The sequence below is a fragment of the Dendrobates tinctorius genome, unplaced genomic scaffold, assembly GCF_039654945.1.
Source record: "Dendrobates tinctorius isolate UK_male_01 unplaced genomic scaffold, ASM3965494v1 ptg000003l, whole genome shotgun sequence".
Classification (NCBI taxonomy): domain Eukaryota; kingdom Metazoa; phylum Chordata; class Amphibia; order Anura; family Dendrobatidae; genus Dendrobates; species Dendrobates tinctorius.
This window is the reverse complement of record NW_027361671.1, coordinates 69,957,767-69,985,112: the sequence shown is the minus strand read 5'-3', so window position 1 is coordinate 69,985,112 and position 27,346 is coordinate 69,957,767. Positions and strand designations below refer to the sequence as shown.

General features: G+C 43.4%; 1 protein-coding gene across 1 annotated transcript in view; it reads right to left on the bottom strand.

Annotated features, from left to right (window-relative positions):
- The window catches only part of SNX24 (sorting nexin 24), a 219,554-nt gene that overhangs the window by 11,982 nt on the left and 180,226 nt on the right, over nt 1–27,346 (bottom strand). Inside the window, exon 4 of the mRNA XM_073556433.1 lies at nt 471–565. Within this exon, the coding sequence (XP_073412534.1) occupies nt 471–565 (95 nt within the window). The remainder of the gene's footprint in view (nt 1–470; nt 566–27,346) is intronic.

The window sequence follows — 27,346 nt, the reverse complement described above, 5'->3', positions numbered from 1 at the left end:
TCTCGATTGTGTTTAGGGTGCCAACTTCCGCTGGTAGGTAGTTGTTATCAGAGCCCCAGTGCAGGGCCAATTTAGGTGGCACGGTTAGTTGTTGTTTTTCTGTGTGGTGTCCTGTTTTTAGCTTATTTTCAATAAAGGTTGTATCTATTTAACCTGATTATTGGTGTAAGGCTCCTTCCAAACTCATGGATGCAAAATATATAAAATGTACCAAGTGGTAGATCAAGACATAGTCATAAGAACGTACTAGAATGGAAAATGTTCCATATTATTGATTTCAGACAAAAGGTATGGTTTATTACCACCAGTACTAGGCAAGAGCGGAAGCCATGCCCATAGTTACCAATCACACACATACCACTGACATATGGAATATGATTCATTGCTGTACTAATTGCTTCCATCTGCGTTCATTTTAATAAATGTCTTGATAATGTGAATGTAAAATGGAGTAAAACTGAATACTGTACCCGCAACTTTCAGCTTTTGGCAAAGATGGCAGATGGCGGACATTCAGAAAATCCAGAAATATCTTTGGGAGTTCTTCATTTTCATATATAATAGTCTAGAAAAAGACCCAATTTTTATTGCCGTGTTATGCAAATCAATTTTTCACCAAATTATTAGAATAATTAAAAATCTGATAGTCTGAATATTCGCCTTTTACATCAAATCTAAATGATCAATGAGAACAGCAGAAAATTAATTAAAAGGGCTAATTATAAAAAAAAAAAAAAACTAAGTAAATGTTAACATCAGGAATAAAAAATGTCAAGTAAATGTTATTTTTGGTGTCATTGTAAAGGGTAACTCCTGTTTGTGCTGAGAAGGAAGCAAAAAGAAAACAAAATGTTTCGTTTCAGTAGTTGAGGCAATTTCATTACTCAGCCTTGAAGGAATCCAATCCATCATTGCTGTGAGAAAGAGGAAATCTCCTGTGGTTTCACAGACTTACTCTGGTTTTATTAATGCAAGATTTAGGAAATGTTAACAATGTGAGTTGTTTGTTTAGTTTGACAGATCAGCTTACGATGCACTGGCCACATCTCTAGTATATCTGAGAATGACAAAGGACAGGCCACCAATCTCATTGTCATGGCTGCTGCGGCTAAGCCCTGATATTTCTCTAAATTAACATGAAGGCGTTTGGTCTGATATCGTTTGACATTATGAATGTGACCCTGGAACTTAGAGAAGGCGCAAATACAGATAATAAAAATATAACAATACTAAAGCCATTCAATGTCAAATATTCAGTCTTAAAGCAAGTAATTCAAAGACCTCAGAACACACTTAAAAAGCAAAAAAAGGAATATAAAAAGTCAAAGACTCCCTGTGTAAATCAATAAAAGTTATGTATCTATATAATTGCCTTGTAATGTTTTCATTTCCTGTTCTGTCCAGATGTCACCGTATCCCTGAATTCCAAGTAGAGGAAGTTCACTGACCACCATATTGGGAGACCCAAGTGATGGGTGTCTCAATATGGAACTGCTGCTGGTACCAACCTATTGCGCGATACTACCAGCGGAACACCGTCGCACCACACACGCACTCTATACGCCGTATGCACCACACACACTCTCAAGCGCGGTACCACCAGCGGAACACCATCGCACTGCTCCTGCGCGAATTCCGCACAGCCACAGTGAATCATTTGGCTGATCCCGGCGGCAGATGAGTGGCGTGTCTACAGGCAGAGGGAGCCGGTCACATTAAAGGGGTTTTCCCACGAACGAAAGTTCATTTTAAAAATTGTCTGTGTCTGACCGTGTATGGAGCATACCACATCTCCGGGGCAGGGGAGGAAGCAAAAGACAATACTGACATTACAGCAGGGGGTCACAGTGAAATATTTTACCTCACAAAATGAATCCTCTGACTGTTTTTAAACAATATTTTACCTCACAAACTTTATCCTCTGCAATCTCCTACTGTAATGTCAGTATTGTATTTTGCTTCCTCCCCTGCCCAGGAGCTGTGGTATGTTCTGTACACGGTCAGACACAGGGGTGAGAGAGACAGAGCAAAGGGGGTAGACAGCTCAAACGGGACAGCACATGAGGGGAGAACACAGCACAGGAAGGAGAGAGACAGCAGTCAAGGGGGATAGCACATGGGGTAGACAGGTCAAAGAAGAGAGCACAGACGGGAGAAGTCAGCACATGGGGAAAGAGAGTGGATAGGTGGGTGAGCACATGGGGGGAGAGATTTTCAACGCTGCAAAGCCTGCCCCCATCGTGACATTACCGCTCTCCCGATGCGATAGCATCAGGCCTTCATCTAGTATTTTCAGATGAGGTGATTCTTTAGAGCAGTGTTCCTCATCTAGTCCTAAAGAGCCTCAAACAGGACTTGTTTTTGGTATTCCCTTAGTATCGACCAAGTGATAATGTTATCACCTGTGCAATACTACAGAAACCCTGAAAATATGATCTGTTGGGGGCTCTAGAGGACTAGATTTGGGTAACACTGTTTTATAGTATTCTATAGAAAAAAAAGACATAAGAAAAAAGAAAGTGTAATTTGGAATCAGATAAGCTGTGGATGGACAAATATGCAGAAGTCACACCAAACCAAAACCAACATGATGGAGCTTAGTTCAATTCTCATAGTCCTCCAACGCTGCTCTCTAATCTTTCCGCATGGCACAAGACTTAATGCTGGTACCACAGTGTCAAACGTATCAAGGTGATCATAAAGCAATCATAATATCGCTCTACTGTCCGCATAGATGCATCAGTCGATTGGTAGCTGGCCATAGCCTTCATGATTATGGTTACAGCAGCTCTGTCACCAGAATATGCTGCCATAATTAAAACGGGTTCTCTGAGAGTTTGATATTGATAGTCTCCAGATAATCCATCAATATTTGATCAGTAGGGGTCCAGCTCTCAGCACCCCAACTAATTGGTAATTAAAAGGACCATGACCCTTGACCAAGCACTGCATCTTCTAGGAGAGCTGAAGTACAAAGCATATCCAGTACAAAACGTATGGAACTGTGTCTGGTGTACAGTGTGTGCTATATTATTATTATATACAGTATATGTTATATAATAAGCAATGTCACGGCCTCTTCAATCAGCTGATTGGTGGGAGGGCAGATGGATGGACCTTAAAGATCGGATATTAATGGCCTATGCTGAGGACACGCCATCAATATCAGAGTGCATTAAAAACCCTTTTAAGGTTTTATAAAGTTGGTTTACTATGATTCCAAATGGCACAAAAAAAAAAAAAAAATTCACGACAGAAGCCAAACAGCAGCCATGTTTTCTTGAGGATATAAGGCAGCATTCAGCCACTGGAGACGAGGCAGAAAGAAAGGTTTCATGTTGAATAAAGTGAACTCATAACTATGACGATTGTGGATTATATTACTAGAACATTGTTAGATCATCTTTACCGATTACGCAATCTGGTCCAATGCTGTCGAGAAAAATTGTTTGTTATGGCAAAGAGATCACCTTACTGATGGTGCACCCCTGGCCTCTGGATATCATCTTTAGACTTGAGTGAATAAAAGCAAGTGTGATTGAATTCTAGTCGAATTTTACACAAAAAAAAAAAAAAATTGCCAAAAAGCAATTTTTCTGTAATTTGTTTGTGTGCGGATTCAGTAAAAGGCCATCAAAATGTTAAAGAATATTACTAAGCCGTAGGCTTGATGTCACCTGACAATACAAAGGTGACATCAACCCATCAAATATTAAGCCCACTTGCCACCGCTACAGGGCAAGTGGGAAGAGCCGGGCAAAGCGCCAGAATTGGCGCATCTCACAGATTCGCCTTTTCAGGGCAGCTGCGGGCTGCTGTTATTAGGCAGTGGGGTCAATATCAATGGCCCTTTACCAGCCAGAGAATACCAGCCCCCAGCTGGGAGCTTTAGCAAGGCTGGTTGTCAAAAATGAGGGGGACCCCACGCCGGTTTTTAAAAATTATTTATTTAAATAATTTAAAAAAACAGCGTGGGGACCCCTCTATTCTTGATAACCAACCTTGCTGAAGTTGACATCTGAGGGTTGCATCCCCGAGCTGTGAGTTTTGCCTGGTTGGTTCAAGAAAATAAGGGGGAACCCATGCCGGGTTTTTCATTCATTTATTTCGTTATATCACAGGCGGTGGCTGCGGAAAACCCTGATCATCCGCAGGTGTCGGATGATGGAAGTAAGAGTCCCAAAAGCCCCCATCTGCTGTCATGGTTCAGACTTTAATATAACACTCATCACTCTCCTCTGCTCGCGCCGGCAGAGCAGGGGAGAATGATGGGAGCTGTCTTCAGCACCCGCCGCCGGGGAACAGCACTTACGGTAGCGCTTCTTCCCCTGTGCCGATGCGTGTCACACGAAGGACATAACTACAGCCTTTTATAATATGCACTTAAGAAGTTACGATGAATCAGGATCTGTGAACAATCATTTCCTTCAATTCTCTTGAACATTTGTTCCGGCAATATCTGATAAACAGGAAATAAACTAATTTTGTTTTCTAAGCATCATGTCTTCAAAGGAGATCCACTCTACTTGTACGGCACAAATTCCGTGTTCCGCTTTTTTCTGCCGTATCATTCTCACAAAACTGTGCTCCCCATAGACTCAATTGATTGGCTGCATATGTTTCAAGTTTGACAACCCAGCCATTTAATTGTCAGTTATCTCTTATTCTTCTTCAGTGGCTGAAATACAGTCACAAAGTAACAGAGGGACTTGTTCGGCTTTAACCTTAGCTAGCTGCCATCACGCAGTGGAAAACAGTGTTAAAATATCACAGGATCACTCTGTACTGCAGAAGACGACGTGTAAAGAGCGTAATGATTTCCCCTGAGTTTGCTTTTTAGAAAATTGTCAACGGAGCCTGCAGAAAGTGTGACAAGTCTTCAGAGGGAATGCCGGGAAATCGAACAATGGCATTCTAGTTAGGGGCCAAGCCTACTCATCAGCCAATTATATCTGCAACGGAGCATCTTGCTGAAAACTTCAACAAGACCACTTTGCTAACCTTTTGAGATTTCCGAGCAAGGTTCCTGCGGAGCACAGAGTAACAACATCTGATCAAGGAGAAACATTTCCTTCCACTTAGTCTTTTTAAAGTCGTTCCTGAAGTCTAATCTTCTAAGTGGGGTGCGAGTTACCATAGAGGGCAAGGACTCCACACTCCAGCTTGGTGGGACCACATCGTTAGAAAGAAAGATACCTGGCTATTAATTCTAGACCCAAAGACAGTGAAATGTTGTGGAGTCTGGCGGAGACCGTTCTCTGCCGCAATCATCGGATTTATGTTAATTGCCTATTTGTGATAGACAGAAAATAAGGACTTGAGATTAGAATCATAGAATCGTAGAGTTGGAAGGGACCTCCTGGGCCATCTGGTCCAACCCCCTGCTCAAAGCAGGATTCGCTAAATCATCCCAGTTAGATGTCTGTCCAGCCTCTGTTGGAAGACTTCCATTGAAGGAGAACTCACCACTTCTCGTGGCAGCCTGTTCCACTCATTGATCACTCTAACTGTCAAAAAGTTTTTTCTAATATCTAATCTGTGTCTCCTCCCATTCAGCTTCATCCCATTGCTTCTAGTCTTTCCTTGTGCAAATGAGAATAAAGTTGATCCTTCTACAATGTGACAGCCCTTTAGATATTTGTAGACAGCTATTAAGTCTCCTCTCAGTCTTCTCTTTTGCAAACTAAACATTCCCAAATCCTGCAACCTTTCCTCATAAGACAGGGTTTGCAGACCGGTCACCATTCTGGTCGCTCTTTTCTGAACTTGCTCCAGTTTGTTGATGTCTTTTTTAAAATGTGGTGCCCAAAATTGGACACAATATTCCAGATGAGGTCTGACCAAAGAGGAGTAGAGGGAAATAATTACTTCACGTGATCTAGACTGTATGCTTCTGTTAATACATCCTAGAATTGCATTTGCCTTTTTTGCTGCTGCATCACACTGTTGACTCATATTCAGTCTGTGATCTATTAGTATACCCAAGTCTTTTTCACATGTGCTGTCACTTAGCCCTATTCCTCCCATTCTATATATGCTTTTTTCATTTTTATTGCCCAGATGTAGTACTTTGCATTTCTCCCTGTTAAAAACCATTCTGTTAGTTGCTGCCCACTTCTCCAGTTTATTTAAATCTTTTTGAATCCTCTCTCTCTCTTCTCTAGTATTAGCTATCCCTCCTAGCTTTGTGTCATCAGCAAATTTAATCAGTTTACCCTCAATTCCTTCATCTAAATCGTTGATAAAGATGTTGAACAATACAGGGCCCAGGACAGAGCCCTGTGGTACCCCACTTGAGACATTCTTCCAACTGGATGTGCAGCCATTTACGACCACTCTTTGGGTCCGATCACTAAGCCAGTTATGAATCCACCTAACAGTTGCCTTGTCCATTCCATACTTAGTCATTTTTTCAATAAGGATTGTATGAGAGACTTTGTCAAATGCTTTGCTGAAGTCAAGATATACTATACAGCATTTCCTTGATCCACCCAATCAGTAATACCATCATAGAAGGAAATTAAATTAGTCTGACATGACTTATTAGTTACAAACCCATGCTGACTCTGTTTAATCACTTCATTCTTATCCAGGTATTGACATACATGTTGTTTAATAATTTGTTCAAAGATCTTTCCTGGTATAGAAGTCAGACTCACCGGCCTATAGTTGCCTGGGTCCACCTTCTTCCCCTTTTTGAAGATAGGAACAACATTTGCTCTTCTCCAGTCTTCTGGCACTTCTCCTGTTCTCCAAGAATTTTCAAAGATTATGGAGAGGGGTTCAAAAATTTCTTCTGCTATCTCCTTCAGTACTCTGGGGTGTAATTCATCTGGACCTGGAGACTTGAATACATTTAGGTTAGCTAAGTGTTTCCTCACTATCTTTCTGTTTATAGATATCCTGGATTCTTCTATTCCCTTAATAGGACAGTGAATAACAGTTGATGTTACATTTCCTTTCTGAGAGAAAACAGATGCAAAATAGGAATTTAAAAGTTCAGCCTTCTCAACATCCTGTCTTACCATTTCATCATTTTCATCCTGTAAAAATCCTATAGCATCTTTGACTTTTCTTTTACTTTTGACATATCCCCAAAATCCTTTATTATTGCTTTTGACATCTCTTGCAAGCCTCAATTCATTTTCAGCTTTAGATAATCTGATTTGTGCCTTGCAGGTTCTGCAGACAGCATTATATTCTTCTTTAGATATGCCTCCTTCTTTCCATTTTATAAACATTTTTTGCTTCCTTTTTAGCATGTGCTTAAGTTCTGTGTTCATCCATCCTGGTTTCCTTAAATGCTTCCTATTCTTCCCTCTTTTCGGAATTGTTAACAACTGTGCTTTGAGAATTTCATTTTTCAAGATTTCCCATCCTTCCTGGACATTTTTGTCTTTAAGGATATCCAGCCATTGGATCCCTCCAATTCTCTTTCTGAATCCCTTAAAATCTGCCTTTCTGAAATCTAACCTTGACGTCTGAGTCTTCACAGGTCTTCCGCCTCTAGTTATCCAAAATTCTAGAATAGCATGGTCGCTACCTCCTAGGGTCCCAGCCACTTTTACCTCCTCAACCATTTCCTCCCTGTTTATAAGGATTAGATCCAAGGTAGCAGTTCCCCTTGTTTTCTCCTTTACCTTTTGGAAGATAAAGTTGTCAGCAAGAGAGGATAAGAATTTCCTTGACCTGTTAGTTTTGCCTGAGAGAGATTCCCAACAAATGTCTGGATAGTTGTTGGGAAACATACCTGGAGCAGGAATTACTGTACGTGAAAATACGCTGTGTTCAGCATTACTAAATATTAGAGATGAGCGAATACATTTGAATGTAATTGAATTCTACCAATGTTCTACAAAAATTCCCATTCACCAAAAATCTGATTTTTTTTGTAATTCCCTTCCAAGCGAATTCAGCAAAATAGTGGCCACTGGCTGCCATTTTTCTGAATCATAAAGGGCCATCATAAGAGAGTCCGTGTACTCACCCTACTGCTCAGCACTACCCACTTGGGTCCTTGCTACATCTTCTGATCCCCTGCTGCACGCGTGTGGATGGTCATGTTGCGATCTGTGGTGGGATCCACCATGAACTTCTGGGAATCAGGAGATGTCACGAGGACCAGATGGGTGGCAGTGAGTAGCGGAGGGGTCAGAGAGGCGAGCAGTAAGGTGACAATACGGATTTTATTAACATATTACATTTATTATGCTCTGGGGCCTTGAGAGACCCCAGTCCACAATCATGGACATTAAATTCCAGGGAACAACAGCGCAAACAGGCAAATTACAATTTTGGCTGATCCACTCACCTCTAATATGGATATATAGTGATCTTCATATGAAATTAGCCCACGTGTATATAAGATTGGGAAATTACATTGTGAGCCCCACTGGATACAGGGATTAGCGTGTATGGCGAGAAACCACACAATGGAACATGTTGGCGCTACATAAGCCAAAAGCAGCATAACTGCAGGCAGGGTGGTGGAGAGCATGGGCATTATCATCCTGGAAATATGTATCATCACATTGATGATGCAGTTTGGGTGAAAAGGAGAAAGTGCATCTTTTACCCCAGAGTCAGTCTGACTTTCTTAGGTTTTGACAGGATCAATAAGAGCTGTGACACATTGTAAATAATCTACACATTCACTTTTACAGAATATGGAATGGTCTTTTATACTATTAACACTTCTATATTCCCCTATGAAAGGACTTGGGTAGTAAATAGAAGTTGTTTGGATTTTATTATTTGTTCTGTATATTTTTCAAATATGTTTGTCAGGATCAGTAATAGCAGCAAGGGAACAAGAAGCTGGTCAACAAAAAAGGTCAGAAACGGATTCTACGACCAGCACGTAGCTCAGCAAAAATAATTCGGGATGGCCAGATCAATTCATTGAAAAGACAAGTCAGCGGTGATGGACTACCACAAGTGAGCAAACCACCACATCCCCCCGATGTGTACTACAAAAATAAGAAAACAGGGTCCGCATACCTTTAGTATTAAATACTACGAACTATGCCTGGTTTCCTCTTCACCCCCCATTCCGATGAGGTTTGGCACACGGAGAGGTTTGACATTAGTGACACGGACTATCCATATTTCGGTTCACCTTGACGTGGTTGGATGGGCTTTGCGCTCTTTGATCAAAAAGTGCTAATTAACGACCATTTCCAGAAATATTGGAGATCGTGTATTCATTAGTCGCAGTGTGGGGACGCATCGTGTGTGTACATGTTTGTACAATTTTCATTACCACCATGGTCCTTTTTAGTGAACATAACCTGTTTTTGAAGGCTTCCGGTTGTCAATTACCCCAGTGGGACTCTCCGCAGGGCTGGGCACAAAATATGAACATTTTTGTAAAACAAAGATACATGGGCTTCAGTGATTTCCATGATCCCCATTTTTGCAAAAATGAAGATTTTTGGAGGCTCGTCTTGGATATCGGATATGGAAGCCGGACTATTTCCCATGGTAGACACAGAAAGCAACATACAAAGTTAGTAGAACAGACAGTGACACAAAAATGAGTCAAACCAGGTTTGGCGTGGACCACAGGGGTAGGCAGGTGAATTCTTCATAGACTCCTGCACAGGAAAGATCAGGTGTTCTAGACCAACAGACCAAGCTGCCTAATCACAAATGACTAAAAAGGATCATTTGATAACAGTTATTAAAAAAAAAAAAGGTCTAATCAGTGCAGTGTGTTATTAAATGTTACCATTAATTACCATTTGATTATATGGCGAAGGCTGCATATGTGTTAAAAGCTCAGAAAGGGGCTGAGTACAGCCATAGAAGACCTCGGGGTGTTACACACATCTTTTCAGGCCAATTGCAGGCTTTGTGGTATTGCAGATTTATGGGGAAAAATTAGCTGCAAATCAATTTTTTGGGAAAAATGTATCCATGCAAGAGAATTAGAATTTCAAGAGAATCAATCATCCCTAGAAATAATCCATACTACATCAAAGATTCCTGACGTCTAAGTAAAGCAGAGGATTTCCACTAGTTTTTGTCCATTTAATAGATTATAGGAATATTTTACAGGGAATCTATCAGCAGTTTTCTACTATGTAATCTGAGCGTTGCATAATGTAAGGACAGAGACCTTGATTCCAGTGTTGTGTCACTTACTGGGCTGGGTTTTCAATAAACTCCGTGTTTTATCAGCAGGAGATGATCAATCACTAGAGAAATAGTTTTATGCCATGTAATCCCTTTGATCTGTGTAACCTGCCCCCATCACGGATTGGCAGCTTCCTGCCTATGCACAGTAAGATACCAATTAGTGGTGTGTGTCAGGTTATACAGAGCTCAGCATTCAGAAAACTGGTAGCACTGCAGCAGAGATAATGAGGATATTAGCAAAACTGCAGAAACCAGTATGGTAAGATCGTGAATCTGGGTCTCTCCCCCTTCATCAAGCTGCTCTCAGATAACATACTAAAATCCTGGAGACAGATTCCCTTTAAAGTAGTTTTCCACTACTAGACAACCCATCATGCATGCCCCCAGGGTGCCGAATAAGAAAAAACACATGGGCGGTCTCTCTTAACAAGTGCTGATAGACTGCAGCGTTCATGATGTGAGAAACATGTCACGAGACTGCTGGGGGACGCAGCATTCGGAGCAGCTGAGCGACCCCAGCCCGGGTAAAAAGGATGTTTTTACTTATTTTATTCAGCACATTGGTGGCACTGAAAAGAGGGTGCCTGGTAGTGAACAACCCATATAATCAACTCTTCTCATCAAAGCATTCATTAAAACTAATGAATTACTAAGTGTAATTGTAGACCCCCTCATCTATAACCCCATGCTCTTGCTGGTGGGCAACTTTCAGGAACCTTTATTACGGCAAATGTCCGTCATGTGTAGCTGATGACCCATGGACTCAATACAGGGGGGGTTTGCCAAGTATAAAGAAAACATGGATGCTTTCTCCAGAAATAGCTCAAACTTGTCATTACGTGTGTAGCGATAGTCAAATACATTGTAGGGATTCTACTCGCTTAGGTGCGACGGGAGACAGTCAGGAGGCAGGTTCCCTTAAAGTTCATGCGGTTTATTACATCATAAACCAAACAGCATGTCACCAAAATAAACAGCCTTCAGTTCAGGCGACAAAATAACATCAAATGTCCTTTCCTTCAGGCTCAGTCCGCGAGCCTCAGCGCACACAGGAGGTGTATACACATACAGCTCCCTGGTTCAAGAGCAGGCCACATTATAAGGGTGTAGCCACACCCACCAACCCAGCAGTTGACTGGTCACATGACTGTGACCTCACCACAGGTCCGTCAAAACAATAATAATACAGCAATATTTGTTATGCCTTACATTATGGAGACAAGTCATTTGTGAGACACATCTCCCATAGATTACACGACCCTTAGCCCTGCCACATACCTCCCCCCTCTGCCTAAAGCCGTGGGGCTTGGCACTTCCACCTACCAGGCAAGGGATTCTGGAGAGGGCATCGGCATTCCCATGTAGCTTCCTGGCCCTATGCTCTACATGGAAGCTGAAGTCTTGTACGGCTAAGAACCAGCGGGTGACCCTAGCATTCTTACCCTGTTTCCCTCATCCACCTGAGTGGGGCATGGTCTGATATTAATCTAAACTTCCGTCCCACCAGGTAGTACCGTAATGTATCCACTGCCCATTTTATGGCCAAACACTCCTTCTCTACAACTGAGTAATTTCTCTCACAAGAAGTCAACTTCCTACTCAAGTAGAGAACAGGATGCTCCTCCCCACGTATCTCTTGGGAAAGGACAGCTCCTACCCCGACATCTGAGGCATCTGTCTGGAGGACAAATTCACGTTTAAAGTCTGGGGCCACCAAAACGGGTTGCGTACAAAGAGCTCCCTTCATTTCCTGGAAGGCTGACTCTGCCTCTTCGGACCAGCTAACCATCACTGACTTTGTCCCCTTAAGCAGATCAGTTAGAGGTGCAGCCATTGTGGCGAAGTTAGGGATGAACCTCCTGTAATATCCCACGATCCCTAGGAATGCTTTAACGTGCTTCTTTGACAGAGGTCTCGGCCATGTTTGAATTGCCTCCACTTTATTGACTTGGGGTTTGATCTCGCCACGCCCCACTACATATCCGAGGTACTTGGCTTCCTCCTTACCCAAGGCACACTTTTTTGGGTTTATTGTAAACCCCGCCTCCCTTAGAGCATCAAACACTGCTTGGACCTTTTCCAGGTGAGACTCCCAGTCTGGGGTAAAGATGACTATATCATCCAGGTACGCAGCAGCGTATAGCTTATGCGGTGCAAGTATTATATCCATAGCCCTCTGGAAGGTTGCTGGAGCTCCCTGCAGGCCAAATGGCATCCGGACATACTGGAAGCACCCGTCTGGTGTGGAGAATGCCGTCTTCTCCTTGGCTCCCTGTGCCATGGGAATCTGCCAGTATCCTTTTGTCAGATCCAAAGTGGTTATGTACCTGGCAGGTCCAAGTCTCTCGATGAGCTCATCAACGCGTGGCATGGGATAAGCGTCGAACTTGAAGACCTCATTCAGCTTCCGGTAATCGTTGCAGAACCTCCATTCACCGTCAGGTTTTGGGACCAGGACAATCGGGCTCGACCAGCCGCTCTTGGATTCCTCAATGACCCAGAGCTTCAACATACGCTGCACTTCCTTGGAGATTACATTTCGCCGGGCCTCAGGAATACGATACTGTTTCACGTTCACCCGCACATGTGGCTCGGTCAGAACTTCGTGCTCCACCACCTTTGTGCACCCCGGCAACTCTGAAAACAGGTCCCTGTTTTTCTGGAGTAACTCCCGGCACTACTGTTTCTGGGCCTTCGATAGTGTCTCCGCTATGGTAATCGCTCCAACCTCCCCTTCTAGGTTGCCTAGCAAGCACGGAGTTACCGCTGGCTCTCTATCTTGCCACGGCTTGATGAAGTTGACATGGTAAACCTGGTATGACTTCCGTCTTCCGGGTTGGTGGATCTTGTAGTTTACATCTCCCAGCTTTTCCACCACCTCATACGGCCCTTGCCACTTGGCCAAGAACTTACTCTCCACCGTTAGGATTAGCACGAGAACTCGGTCTCCCGGATTGAACTGCCTCACTCTGGCTGACCAGTTGTAGACCCTGGCCTGAGCCTCTTGTGCCTGGCGGAGATGTTCTTTAACAATGGGCATCACCTTCACAACCCTCTGCTGCATCAGTGCCACATGCTCAATGATGCTTCTGTGGGGCGTGACTTTGGCTTCCCAGGTTTCCTTGGCTATATCTAGGAGATCTCGCGGATGTCGGCCGTACAGAAGCTCGAAGGGCGAGAACCCCGTGGAGGTCTGGGGAACTTCACGGATAGAAAACAGTAAATACGGTAAGAGACAATCCCAGTCTCTACCATCTTTCTCTATGACTTTTCTCAGCATGCTCTTCAGTGTCTTGTTAAACCTCTCAACAAGGCCATCTGACTGCGGATGGTACACTGAAGTCCTCAACTGGGAGATTTGCAAGACTCTGCACAATTCCCTCATCACCTTGCTCATAAAAGGTGTCCCCTGGTCGGTCAGGAACTCCTTCGGCAAACCCGTCCGGGAAAACACATGGACCAGCTCGCGTGCTATACTCTTCGCGGAGGAGTTTCTCGGGGAATGGCCTCAGAATAGCGTGTGGCATAGTCCAAGATGACTAATATATACTGATGGCCCCGAGCTGATTTAACTAAGGGATCGACCAAGTCCATGGCAATTCTCTCAATAATGGGCAGTGGCACAAGGGGGTTCCGAAAATGAGATGTGGGGGCAGTTAACTGACATGTCGGGCAGGACCTGCAATAGTTTGCCATTTCCCGGTGACACCCAGGCCAATAGAACCTCTGCACAATCCGTTCCTGCGTTTTTTTCACCCCCAGGTGTCCCCCCAAAATGTGTGAATGGGCCATGTCCAACACGTTCCGTCTATAGGGGTCTGGTACTATTAACTGCTCTACCACCTCCTCCCTTATTTTCGTGACCCGGTATAACAATTCCCCACTCGACATAAATTAAGGAAACCGTGTGTCTGCTCCTGGCTCTTGTGCAACCCCATTAATGATGGTGACATTGTTAAAGGCTTACCTCAGCGTGGGGCCCCTATGTTGGGCAGTCCCAAAATTGTCCCCGGCCACCCCTAACTCCGGGATGTCAGGTAGAGGGGACCATTCCTCCTCATCCCCAACAAGGACACATAAAGGAAACCCGTCTGCCTCTGGTGGTGGCGATACCTCAGTGGGGTGGATTCAGAACACTTCCCCCACAGATCCCAAAAACAGACAGAAATCCCGTCCAATAATTATAGAATGCAACAAGTCTCGAACAACGCCAACTCCATGCGACTTGGTGCCATGCGCCGTTTCAATATTCACCCTGGCCATAGGGTAGTCCTTTGCATCGCCATGTATGCACCGAACGCCAATCTTTTACCCGGGAGTATGTTGACAGGAAAACTAGCCCTCACAAGGGTCACCAAGCTCCCGGAGTCCAGAAGCGCCATTACTGCTCGACCGTTCACCTTCACGGGACATGCTTGTGGCCCCTCGTTAGGTGGCGAGTTCACACTGCAAGCCGGATATGCATAGTATGAACTACGGCGTCCCATGCTGCAGTCCATCTGCTTGGTGGTCTGGGAACAACGGGCAGCTATATGTCCTGCCCCGTGGCACTTCCAGCAAATAATATCACCCGTGGGGACCTTGGGCACCACCTCCCCCGCCCCTTTGACCTTGGACGCGCCACCCCTTTTTGGGACTTCGCCCCCTGCTGGGACCTCCAATACAGAATGGGCTGCTTCCCCAAGGAACCTTCCATCCCCTGGTATCTCTCGACCAGCCCAACCAGTTCATCGGCATTTTGGGGATCGCCCTGGGCAACCCAAGTCTGTAGGGGTCTCGGCATGACATGCACAAACCGATCCATCACCACTCGCTCTACCATCTGCGCAGGCGTAGAAGACTCGGGCTGCAGCCATTTCTGGACCAGGTGCAACAGGTCAAACATTTGGGAGCGAGGCGGTTTGTCCCGTGATAGGCCCAGCGGTGAACTCACTGTGCCCTGATAGTCATTGTCACCCCCAAACGTGCGAGAATACTTTTAGTTTGGGATACTCATTGGCATCATGCAAAGTCAAATCAAAGCATGCCTTCTGGGGCTCCCCCGTCAGGTATGGGGCCAGTACCTCTGCCCACTGCTCTGGCTGAAGTTTTTCCCTCTCAGCCACCCTCTCAAACACTGTCAGGAAGGCCTCAACATCATCCTCAGGGTTATTTTTTGAAATGTGCGTCTTACCGCCTTCCTGACGTGGGTGTCATCAGCCGGACCTGGGGTTGGGGCGCTCGTCCTGCCCTCCTGTATGGCGGCTGCCAGGAGCTGCATCTGTTGCCGTTGCTCCTGCTGGCTCTGCTGGAACTGCTGCCGTTGCTACTGCTGGCTCTGCTGGATCTGTAGTAACAGCCTGTTGGCCTCCTGTTGTTGTGACTGTGCCTGGACCACGTGTTTCAGCAGGTCCTCAATTTTTCCAGGCAATGCTTGCTGACTTGTTGCAAACTTGACCCAGGACATGCAGCTACAGTCTCACAACTCTGCTGGGAACGCTGCCCACAAGTCTAGCACCAATTGTAGGGATTCTACTCGCTTAGGTGCGACGGGAGACAGTCAGGAGGCAGGTTCCCTTAAAGTTCATGCGGTTTATTACAACATAAACCAAACAGCATGTCACAAAAATAAACAGCCTTCATTTCAGGCGACAAAATAACATCAAATGTCCTTTCCTTCAGGCTCAGTCCGCGAGCCTCAGCGCACACAGGAGGTGTATAATCCCATCACATACAGCTCCCTGGTTCAAGAGCAGGCCACATTATAAGAGTGTAGCCACACCCACGAACCCAGCAGCTGACTGGTCACATGACTGTGACCTCACCACAGGTCCCTCAAAACAATAATACAGCAATATTTGTTATGCCTTACATTATGGAGACAAGCCATTTATGAGACACATATCTCCCATCGATTACACGACCCTTAGCCCTGCCACAACATGTACCAATTAACCCCTTAATGGCCAGGAAGGAGCTATATATATCTATCCCAAACAGTGCTAAACAAATAGCACAACATACATATATATATTTAAATAGTTTTTTTGTAAAGTTCTTTTTTGCTTCTATTTTTTACTGTTAAAGTTTTACACTAAATAACCAATTAAATAAATTCTCCAGTTTATTACGGTCATGCACAAGTCTAATAAGTGTAGATTTTTGTTTCTTTTCTTACATGTACTAAAAATATAATATTTATACAGTTCGGTCCATATATATTTGGTCAGAGACAACATTTTTCTAGTTTTGGTTCTAGACATTACCACAATGAATTTTAAACAAAACAATTCAGATGCAGTTGAAGTTCAGACTTTCAGCTTTCATTTGAGGGTATCCACATTACAATTGGATGAAGGGTTTAGGAGTTTCAACTCCTTAACATGTGCCACCCTGTTTTTAAAGGGACCAAAAGTAATTGGACAATTGACTCCAAGGCTATTTCATGGACAGGTGTGGGCAATCCCTTCGTTATGTCACTCTCAAGCCGATAAAAGGCCTGGAATTGATTTGAGGTGTGGTGCTTGCATTTGGAAGGTTTTGCTGTGAAGGAAACAAGCGGTCAAAGGAGCTCTCCATGCAGGTGAAACAAGCCATCCTTAAGCTGCAAAAACAGAAAAAATCCATCAGAGAAATTGCTACAACATTAGGAGTGGCAAAATCTACAGTTTGGTACATCCTGAGAAAGAAAGAAAGAAAGAAAAAAAGCACTGGTGAACTCATCAATGCAAAAAGACCTGGGCGCCCACGGAAGACAACAGTGGTGGATGATCGCAGAATAATCTCCATGGTGAAGACAAACCCCTTCACAACAGCCAACCAAGTGAACAACACTCTCCGGGAGGTAGGCGTATCAATATCCAAATCTACCATAAAGAGAAGACTGCTTGAAAGTAAATACAGAGGGTTCACTGCACGGTGCAAGCCACTCATAAGCATCAAGAATCAAAAGGCTAGACTGGACTTTGCTAAAAAAAAATCTAAAAAAGCCAGCACAGTTCTGGAAGAACATTCTTTGGACAGATGAGACCAAGATCAACCTCTACCAGAATGATGGAAAGAGAAAAGTATGGCGAAGGCGTGGCACAGCTCATGATCCAAAGCATACCACATCATCTGTAAAACACGGCGGAGGCAGTGTGATGGTTTGGGCATGCATAGCTGCCAGTGGCACTGGGTCACTAGTGTTTATTGATGATGTGACACAGGACAAAAGCAGACAAATGAATTCTGAGGTATTCAGAGCCATACTGTGTGCTCAGATCTAGCCAAATGCAGCCAAACTGATTGGTCGTCGTTTCATACTACAGATAGACAATGACCCAAAACATAAAGCCAAAGCAACCCAGGAGTTTATTAAAGCAAAGAAGTGGAATATTCTTGAATGGCCAAGTCAGTCAACTGATCTCAACCCAATTGCGCATGCATTTCACTTGTTAAAGACTAAACTTCAGACAGAAAGGCCCACAAACAAACAGCAACTGAAAACCACCGCAGTGAAGGCCTGGCAGAGCAACAAAAGGGAGGAAAAACAGCGTCTGGTGAAGTCCATGAGTTCAAGACTTCAGGCAGTCATTGCCAACAAAAGGTTTTCAACCAAGTACTAGAAATGAACATTTTATGTACAATTATTTAATCTGTCCAATTACTTTTGGTCCCTTTAAAACCGGTGGCACATGTTAAGGAGTTGAAACTCCTAAACCCTTCATCCAATTTTAATGTGGATACCCTCAAATGAAAGCTGAAAGTCTGAACTTCAACTGCATCTGAATTGTGGTAATGTCTAGTACCAAAATTAGAAAAATGTTGTCTCTGTCCAAATATATATGGACCTAACTGTATATACATAATATAGATTATTTTTATATATTTTTTTTCACAGTGGGGACTATTTTTTAATCACTTTTTGTTATGTTTATATATTTTTAATGTAATTTGTTTCCAATGGGATAAAATATTTTTTTTCTATTTAGGCTGGTTTCACATTTGCGTCTGTTTGCGCAGTGTTTCATCCGCAGCAATCCGTATGCGTCGTTTCCCTATCTTTAACATGGTGTACGCAGGAGCATGCGTTTGCATCAGTTCGCATGCATCAGTGTACGCATGTGTTGTTTTTCGGTGTGCGGCGGGGTCCGGCGAACGCATCATGTTAGATTTTTGGAAGCGGCAAAAATCCGTCAAATATGCGCATTCATGCGCATGTGGATGAGTGCTTCAAATAAACGCATTACTGTCTATGGGAACGCAGGCGTACGCATGTGTTAGAAACGCATGCGTTTTTGACATAATCATGTCCGGGACATGAGACACACACATTGGGTGTGGATTGTGTCAAGGAAATTCTCTTAACGCATGAGCTGAAATCCGCAAACGCAGCATTTTTTTTGCCATCAAGTGTAAGCTGATGCGGATAAAAAACACGGCGTAAACATGCGTTTGCATATGCAGACTATACGCTGTGCACCAAAACACTACTGCAAACCTAGACTAACTTTATCATTTTTTTCCACTGGCGCATCCATAGGAGCCGGAATTACGATGGAAAAGAGCCCACTACAGTAATATAAGATACTTGCAGTGCAGTTTTGGGTATACTGGGACCTGCCAGCTGGGGCTATGTGGACACAGGCGAGGCGATCATTGGAACGCCAAGCTTCACAGAAGCATCAGCGTTACCGCTACTCCTGTACACTACATAGCACTCATTGAGCGTTCGCAGCCGAAGAAGAAGATAGAAGCGGTAATAAACCACTTCTGTATTCTCCTCACAATCCATGGCTGCACCTGACCACCAGAGACGCAACCTGCCGCTGCGTGACTGCAGGAACTAGAACCCCATGTGGTAAATTTACAATAGCTCAATTTTAGGCCAGCGTTTCGGACTTTTTGTTTGGCATGAAAGGAGCTTTCATGGTTTCCGCACATAGGATTTTTATGTTGGGGAAATCTGAAGGACGTTTTCACCAAATTAGACCGTCAGGCTTCTGCCATAGATTTGCAGGTTGAGCTGCCATGGGTCTGTCCGTAGATTACCTGAATTCAAATCAGCTTGGAAAAATCTGTGGTTGTAAAAATGACAAAAGGGATCTCATATTTTAAACAGTGAGACGTTTTCTGAGGGAGCTTATGAAGCGCCTGTTGATGCTGAATAAATTCTGAAATTAGCAAGGAAAGACCTCCATGTGAACACACATCAATAATCTTCAGCACCATTTGCATTACATGTCCATTCGTATTTTTGACAGTTAGTAGAGATGATCCCCAGATACAAGCGATCATTCCCGCACTAAACAAGTATATCTAAAGGACGGCAACCATCAGGAATAGACATTTGCATCCCTGAGTCCCTCGGAGATATTAAACATTTGCATTTGTTTGTTCCTTCAAACCTCATAAAATATGTAGACAAGGTTGATGCTGTAGTGTGGCCTCACAATGGGCACCCTGGATATTTACATCAGCGCTGCCCTTTACAATGGGAGCAATTTGTCACCATTATAACACTCTCTGTATGGTAAATGGATCGCTCTCCAAAATGCACTTTTCACTCTAAATGAGCCTGGCACACTGTCCTCATTATGATGGATCTCTTTCTTGTAGTCCCCCTGATTGCTGTTAGCAGGGCTAGTCTCTGATAAAGGCTAACTGCTATGAATGGCTGCTCCTTTCCGCATCCGTCTTTCAAACACCGTGGGGATCATTTAAACATCCCAATAACAGGGAAAAGCAGCTGTTTACTGCACAATGAGGCAACAAATGCAGTGTGGGGTAGCAAGGCGTATACACAGGGACATATAAACCAGCTCTAATCCTGCAGACCCCTTACACAGTATTAACCTTTTATGATTCCCGGATCCAGTATTTAAGTGTATCTTATTTATTTATTTTACTCACTTACTGCACCATTAATTCCACAGCACATTGCAGACATCATCGTCACTGTCCCATTGGGACTTACAATCCAGATTCCCCATCAGTATGTCTTTGGAATGTGGGAGGAAACCGGAGGGAACCCACGCAAACTCCTTGCAGATGTTGTCCTTGGTGGGAGCCACCTTGCTCCCAACTAATGATATAGTATAAAATAAAAGCACCCCAAATAATGTCTGTTCCAAAATGTCTATGCCAGAGTCTGGAGTAATGGAAGTTCACTCTGTATTTTAAATATATATAGAAAGAAAGGTAAAGTCTACAGATACAAGACATTAATAGTTTCTTCAAAACTGATCATGGTGACCTTTCAAATGTAATGTTGACTTTTAGAAACAAGTAAAGCTGGAGTCATACATTGCGACTCACCAGCGATCCCGACAACGATATCAACGTGTCAGGATCGCTGGTGAGTCGCTATGTGAACGCTGGTGAGCTGTCAAACAGACAGCTTCACCATCAATCAGCACAGAGACGCCGAGCGCGCGGTGTCGCTGTGTTCGTTAGTTACCAGCACGCTGATGCAGGGAGCTGGAGAGATCGCTGTTGTGTCACAAAACTTGTGACTCGGCAGCGATCTCGCTAGCGAGATCGCTATGTGTGACGGGGCCCTTAGTAGCATCAGACAGGGCACAGATAGTCTAACACATCGTAATAGAAGCTGCAACGTTAGAAAATCTATTGTGCTATCAATGTTACGCTAATACAACACTACAGTTATTCTATCATTATGTACCGGTAATTTATTCCACAAAGGTATTTCAGGATTGTAACAACGAAAATTTTATGGTCTGACAACAGGAATAAAAGTATTAACTACTATACTTTTCTAATACACTGTGTCTCCGAAAATAAGCCCTAGCATGATTTTACAGGATTTCTAGAGTATCGTTGAAAAATAAACCACACTCAAAAAATAAGAACTAGTTAGCCAGTACCGGCGTTTGGAGGTGGTGGGGCAAGTGGTCAATTGCCCAAGCCCCTCCCTATCTTAGAGGCCCCAAGAACTTCTATTCTGAGGTTAACACTGCTTAATGACATTTGGTGACATCAATGTCATGTGGTGATGTCACCAAAGGTCCCTTAAAGGGAACCTGTCACCTCATTTTTCAGCTATAAGCCACTGCCTTTCGGGGCTTTTCTACAGCATTCTAGAATGCTGTAGATAAGCCCTCGATCTAACCTGAAAGATAAGAAAAACAAGTTTTATTATACTCACCCTGGGGCGGTCCGATGCGGTCCAGTCCGAAGGGCGTCGCAGGTCCGGCGCCTCCCATCAGGCTCCCCGACTGACCGGAGATGAACCGATTAGCGTGGGAAAGTTTCTGAACTTTTTCCCACGCTCCTGAGTTCACCTCAGTTCAGGAGGGGACTCCGTGCAGCATCACTGATGCTGCGCGGAGTCCCCGACTGACCCAGTCAGCCGGGGAGCCTGCACAGATATGATTTCATTCTGCAGTGGTTTACAGCGGGGCCAGTAGCATTAGCACCGGTCCCTGTTGTAAACTAGTTAACCCCTTGAGGTGGATTGCAGCGGGGGACCTGACTGAACTACGGAGAGGTATGGATATTGTTGGGTTTTTTTTTTATTTTTTTTTTTACAGGAGAACAAAGGATTCTGTTGTACTGATAGCATAATACATTTGGTCAAAAACTTTGTGTAATTATATCATTAAAATAATTTTTAATTAATGTGTGTGTATTTTTTTTAACCATCTTTTTGACACCTCTTCATTATTAACCCAGCTTAATGTCACCTTTCAATATCAAGGTGACATTAACTCCTTTTTAACCCATGAGCCACCGCTAAAGGCAATGGGAACAGAGAGGCTAAGTGCCGGAATTGGCGCATCTTATAGATGTGCCTTTTCTGGGGTGGCTGGGGGCAGATATTTTTTAGCCAGTGGGGCCCCAAAAACAATGGTCCCAATCTAGGCTATTAATATCTGCCCTCACTCACTGGCTTTCCCTCTCTGGCGGAGAAAATTGCGCAGGAGCCCATGCAATATTTTTCCGCGATTAAGCCTTAAATTTAACCCCTAGAGTTCCAAATTTTTCCTAACACAAACTAATAAATTTAGTAAATACTGACACATATAAATCGTTTTGATATGACATTGTTTACTATATGTAAACCATGTGTCATATGTCGGGTTCTGGAATGATTTTTCAGAAGCCGGCAATTGATTTAGCGGCTTTTATGCTATGTAGAACTCTATGAAATATAAATATGTATGTATCAATATATACCGTATATATATATGTATTCTATGTGTATATCTATTCTTTCTATTCTTTATTAAACATGTCAGTGTGATTTTACTGTATCGCGCACTGAATTGCAGGCTTTTGTAAAGGACACCAGTGCGTATTTCTTGTAAGTCACATGTATGGTCCGTATGTAATCCGTTTTTTTTCTCGCACCCCTAGACTTGCATTGGTGAGTCTCGGGTGTAATACGGTGCAAATCACAGGATGCTGCGATTTCCTCCGTACGTATAATACGGGCAAGAAGAGAAAAAAAAAAAAAAAAAAAATCGGATGACGGGAGCTGCCTCATAGATTAACACTGGGACGAGTGCAATGCGATTTTTTTCTCGCATAGCACTCGTCCATATTTCTCCAGCCTTGACACACTGATAGCAGCACCGCAGAAGAAATGCTAGTCTAAGGGGGTCAGATTCCTTGTATGAATGCTCGGACCTGACACCCATAATGTGGTGGTGCATCATCTTGCTGGAAAAACTCAGGGAACGTGCCATCTTCAGTGCACAAAGAGGGCAACACATCATCATGTAGCAATTTCAGATAACCAGCGGCATTGAGGTTTCCATTGATGAAGAATGGCCCCACTATCTTTGTACCCCATATACCACACCATACCATCAAATATGGATGTCCGTCAGGGCTGTGGAGTCGGTAAGCCAAACCTGCGACTCCGACTCCGACTCCTCAATTTCCCTTACACCGACTCCGACTCCAACTCCGACTCCCACACATATTGCTTATATTTAAGTGAAAAATTTATTGTAGTACAATGTGAACCTCAGACATTTAATCATTTTTATGATCCAATAATCAAGATATTTATATAGAACAGAATATATATTGGTGTACTACCCGGTTTTCATTCTTTTTGGTACAGATACGATATGGATAGACAGATATGGATAAATGGATATATAGATAGAGCAGATTTCTAATCTGCTTTTGCTATTGAAAACATTATCTATGAGCTCAAAAACCTTTCAGGTGATGCAGTTTTTTAAAAAGATGATCAGCTTTTGCAGCTGAAAAACGTATCCTCAAAAAACACAGGAAAAACGCTGTGTGTGAATGTAGCCTTAGATCAGGAATATAACAGCCATTTATAGGACATTTCATAACTTTCCCAAACTCCTATGAAAAAATATTCAGCACATCCTGCATTGAATTACTGTACCCAATTTATTATATATTTTAGGAGTCGGAGTCGGTCCATTTTATACCGACTCCAACTCCGACTCCGACTCCACCAAAATGAGCACCGACTCCGACTGCACAGCCCTGAGTCCGGTCAGAGCATTCCTACATGAACAGTTTCCTGGAAAGTGGATAGGTCGTTGCGGGCCAGTTGAATGGCCACCAAGGTCTCCCGATCTGACCCCCTTAGACTTTTATCTTTGGGGTTATCTGAAGGCAATTGTCTATGCTCTGAACATATGAGATGTGCAGATACTGGAAGCCTGTGCTAGCATTTCTTCTGCGGTGTTGCTATCAGTGTGTCAACAGCGGGAGAAGAGGTTTGCATTTACAATCCAACACAATGGGCAGCACTTTGAACACATTTTATGGTCATAAACTTGTAAATAACTCATGAAAGAATAAAGTTACAGTATTAAAACCAAGCACACCATTGTTTTTCTTGTGAAATTCTCAATAAGTTTGATGTGTCACATGACCCTTTTCCCATTGAAAAAAATAATGTCAGATCCAAAATGGCTGACTTCAAAAAGGCCACCATTGTCATCACCCATCTGGAAAAGTTTCCCCCCTCCCATATACTAATGTGCTACAAACAGGAAGTTGATATCACCAACCATTCCCATTTTATTTAGGTGTATCCATATAAATGGCCCACCCTGTAGATATACCATACTTTGTTGGCCTACCGTAAAAGTCCTCCATCACCCTCATCTTACTAATCATACTGGGATCAACATGAAAATAATACCACAAATCAAACATCTTTTGTGCAGTCTTAAGCTTGAGAAAAAAATATGCCAGAGGATCATTGGTGGTAAGTTCCCCTTGACCCTGGTTGTCTGTGGCCTAGATAATTTTCAGTCCACCCTTGATGAGATATAGAGAGACAACCCATTTACAAACCAAAACATGCCCCTTATAGTCAATTAGTTCAGTAATATACAAGATGCTGAATAAAACTGGAGTAAAAAAAAATGACATCAATTAAAAAATGTCAACTGAGCTAATACAATCCTAGGCACATTGGCTTTCTGGTATGTGAAACAATGCCAACAACAACTACTGTATCTGCTATTAAAATAAGCTTTCCACATTTCCAGTCAAGAGAAGAGCCACATCTATAGGGTATGTCTGGTGTCTGGCATATCCTGTGGTTCTCAGATAAAATACCTCAAAATAGGGTCCAATTCTTCAATATAACTGGTGCCGGAGCGGCTGTGACCGAAAGGTGGCTGTGCAAATACAAATCTCTCAGCTCTTGGCTGCTTTCTGAACTTCCATACAAGTGAATAGAGAGATATACAGTCATGGCCGAAAGTACTGGCACTCTTGAAATTGTTTCAGAAAATGTTCCTGTATACACAAAGGAAATAAACGTGTATAACAAAACATGTAGCTGCAATCATTTTTCTGGGAGAAATACTTTGTTTTCTGGAACAATTTCAAGGGTGCCAACACTTTCGGCCACAACTGTACATATGTGCATCCAGCTCTCCAGTCACAGCGGCAGTCAGAGTGGGGGTCCAGAGGACCCTGTTTTGGAGATGGGTGTGTGTCCAGAAGTAATGTTTTGGAGGATGATTTATGCAGATTTTCTAAAAGGGAAAAAAAAAATTATTTTCCTGTGGATTTTCTACAGAAACAATAATTATGTTATGAAACAAGACTACAAGGAGTAAGAAAACACTAAAATACCACGTTAAGGAAGCCGCTCTTTGTCTACTAATCTTTCTTGCGGAGATTCAATACAGTCACAGCTCCCCAACCGGCGGTCCTTCCAGACAGGATGAGGCGGCATATTGCACGCTGCTCTGGGAGAGGGGACAGATCAATAGCAGCTGAATGCCATCTGCTTTGGCCAGCAAAACAGCACCAAAAGTGGAACCCATGCATCTTCCTTTATTGAAAGGTTATTTTTATGCAAGTAAACAATTCATCGTCTCCTTGCACGCTTGATGCTCATTTACCACTTCTGATCAATAAAATATGCAAAACAACAAAAAAAAATTGAATCCTAAGAGTAGTTGTGATGCCACGGTGAAAGCTAATCAATAGCAGGCTTGTTTAGTAGGGCAAATCGTGGGGTTACTGCATCTGACGAGCCGCGTGTCTCTGCTCCTCCATCAGGGTCTATTTAAAGGGAACACTGTGCTAAAGCAACAAAATTACCGGATCCCACTATGATCAAAGTCTCCTTATAATGCAGGGATACACCCAGTACTAAGAAACCGGCAATGGCACCAAGCCTGGATGTTGTGTGTGGCATCTGGGTGCAGAAGGCACAGTGATAAGTAGCATCAGCAGCTCAAGGTTCTGTTATTGAACTTACATTTACTTTACGGCAATTATCTCGCTTATTAAGTTGCAATTACATTATTCTTAGTGATTTAAAGGTCTTCTCCACAGTTTTTCTTTAATTTGGCGTCAACTTTCAACAAAGTAAACACTCAGGTTCAGGCTTGTAGTAGATGCATGAATACAAGGGTTAACTGGTAATTACAGCAGGCAGCAATCACTAGCATTACAATGGACCTCAGGTAGTGATGCAAAGCACAATAAAGAATTACTAGGTCATTCAAAGGGAATCCGTCAGCAGCATAATGTGCTGATTCCAGTGATGTGTCACTTACCGGACGGCTTGGTACAGTTCGGACAGAATCTCTGCTTTGTCTGGTGCAGATGTAGCAGAGCCAAGACTTCTCGGCTGTGTATTACCCTGCCCAAACCAGTGACTGGCAGCTTCCTGTGTACACTGTGCATGATCAACAAGCTGCCAACCAGCGGTGGGGGCGGGGTTACACAGATTAGCCGGACTGATCTGCACATGAGAAGTAGTCCTCTAGTGATAATTTGCTGCTGATAAACCACAGATGGTATTGAAACTACAACATACACCAAGTAAGAGACACATCCCTGGAATCAGGCTCTCAGATCAAATCGTAAAAAGGTGCTGACAGAATCCTTTTAATGGTTTGGAGCATAAAAAAATAAAATTATATATATTTTCTGAAATGGTCTCACCACATGCAAATTCATGCAGAGCAGTGATGGGTGAGCGTCCGATAGTCAATAGAGCATCAGGGTGCTCGGGCACACTCAGTACTCAAGTGCCTTGCTCGAGTCCCCGCCCTGCATGTTTTGAAACTTTTTTTCAGCCACTAACCATGCGGGGAATGAAAGCGAGTCACTAATGCCGCAGCCATGTTGGCTAATGGCATTACTGTGATTGGCCGGCTGCATCGCATCATGGGGCATTATACAAGATCCAGTGACGTGATGCTCAGCGCAGTGTCCTCAGGGAGAAGTTCAAGGAGAGCAGAGGTTAGTGCAGGCAGGTAGGTGGGGTTTAATATTGCTAATCCAGTACTTGTATACCAAAGCTGCACCATTCAAATAACAGTCCTTGGCAGAGAGAAAGATCCTTTCTCCAGTAAAACCGCTGCTGCCGTCATTCAGTGGAGGAATAGTCTTGGATTACAGGCATCTAGGTAGGATTTAATATACTTGTACACCAAAGCTGCACCATTCAGGGCTAATTATTTCCCTTTTTGTAGTAAAACCACTAATCTGCATTCAGAGGAAGAAAAGTTTAGGATTATGAAGCCGGGTTTAACCCCTTCGCAACCTTGAGTTTTTCAGTTTCCGTTTTTTGCTCCCCTTCCTCCCAGAGCCATAACATTTTTATTTTTCCGTCAACATGGCCATAGGAGGGCTTTTTTTTTGCAGGACGAGTTGTACTTTTGAACGTCACCATTGGTTTTGTCATATAGTGTACTGGAAAAAGGGACAAAATTTCAAAGTGCGGCAAAAAAAAGTGCAATTCCACAGTTTT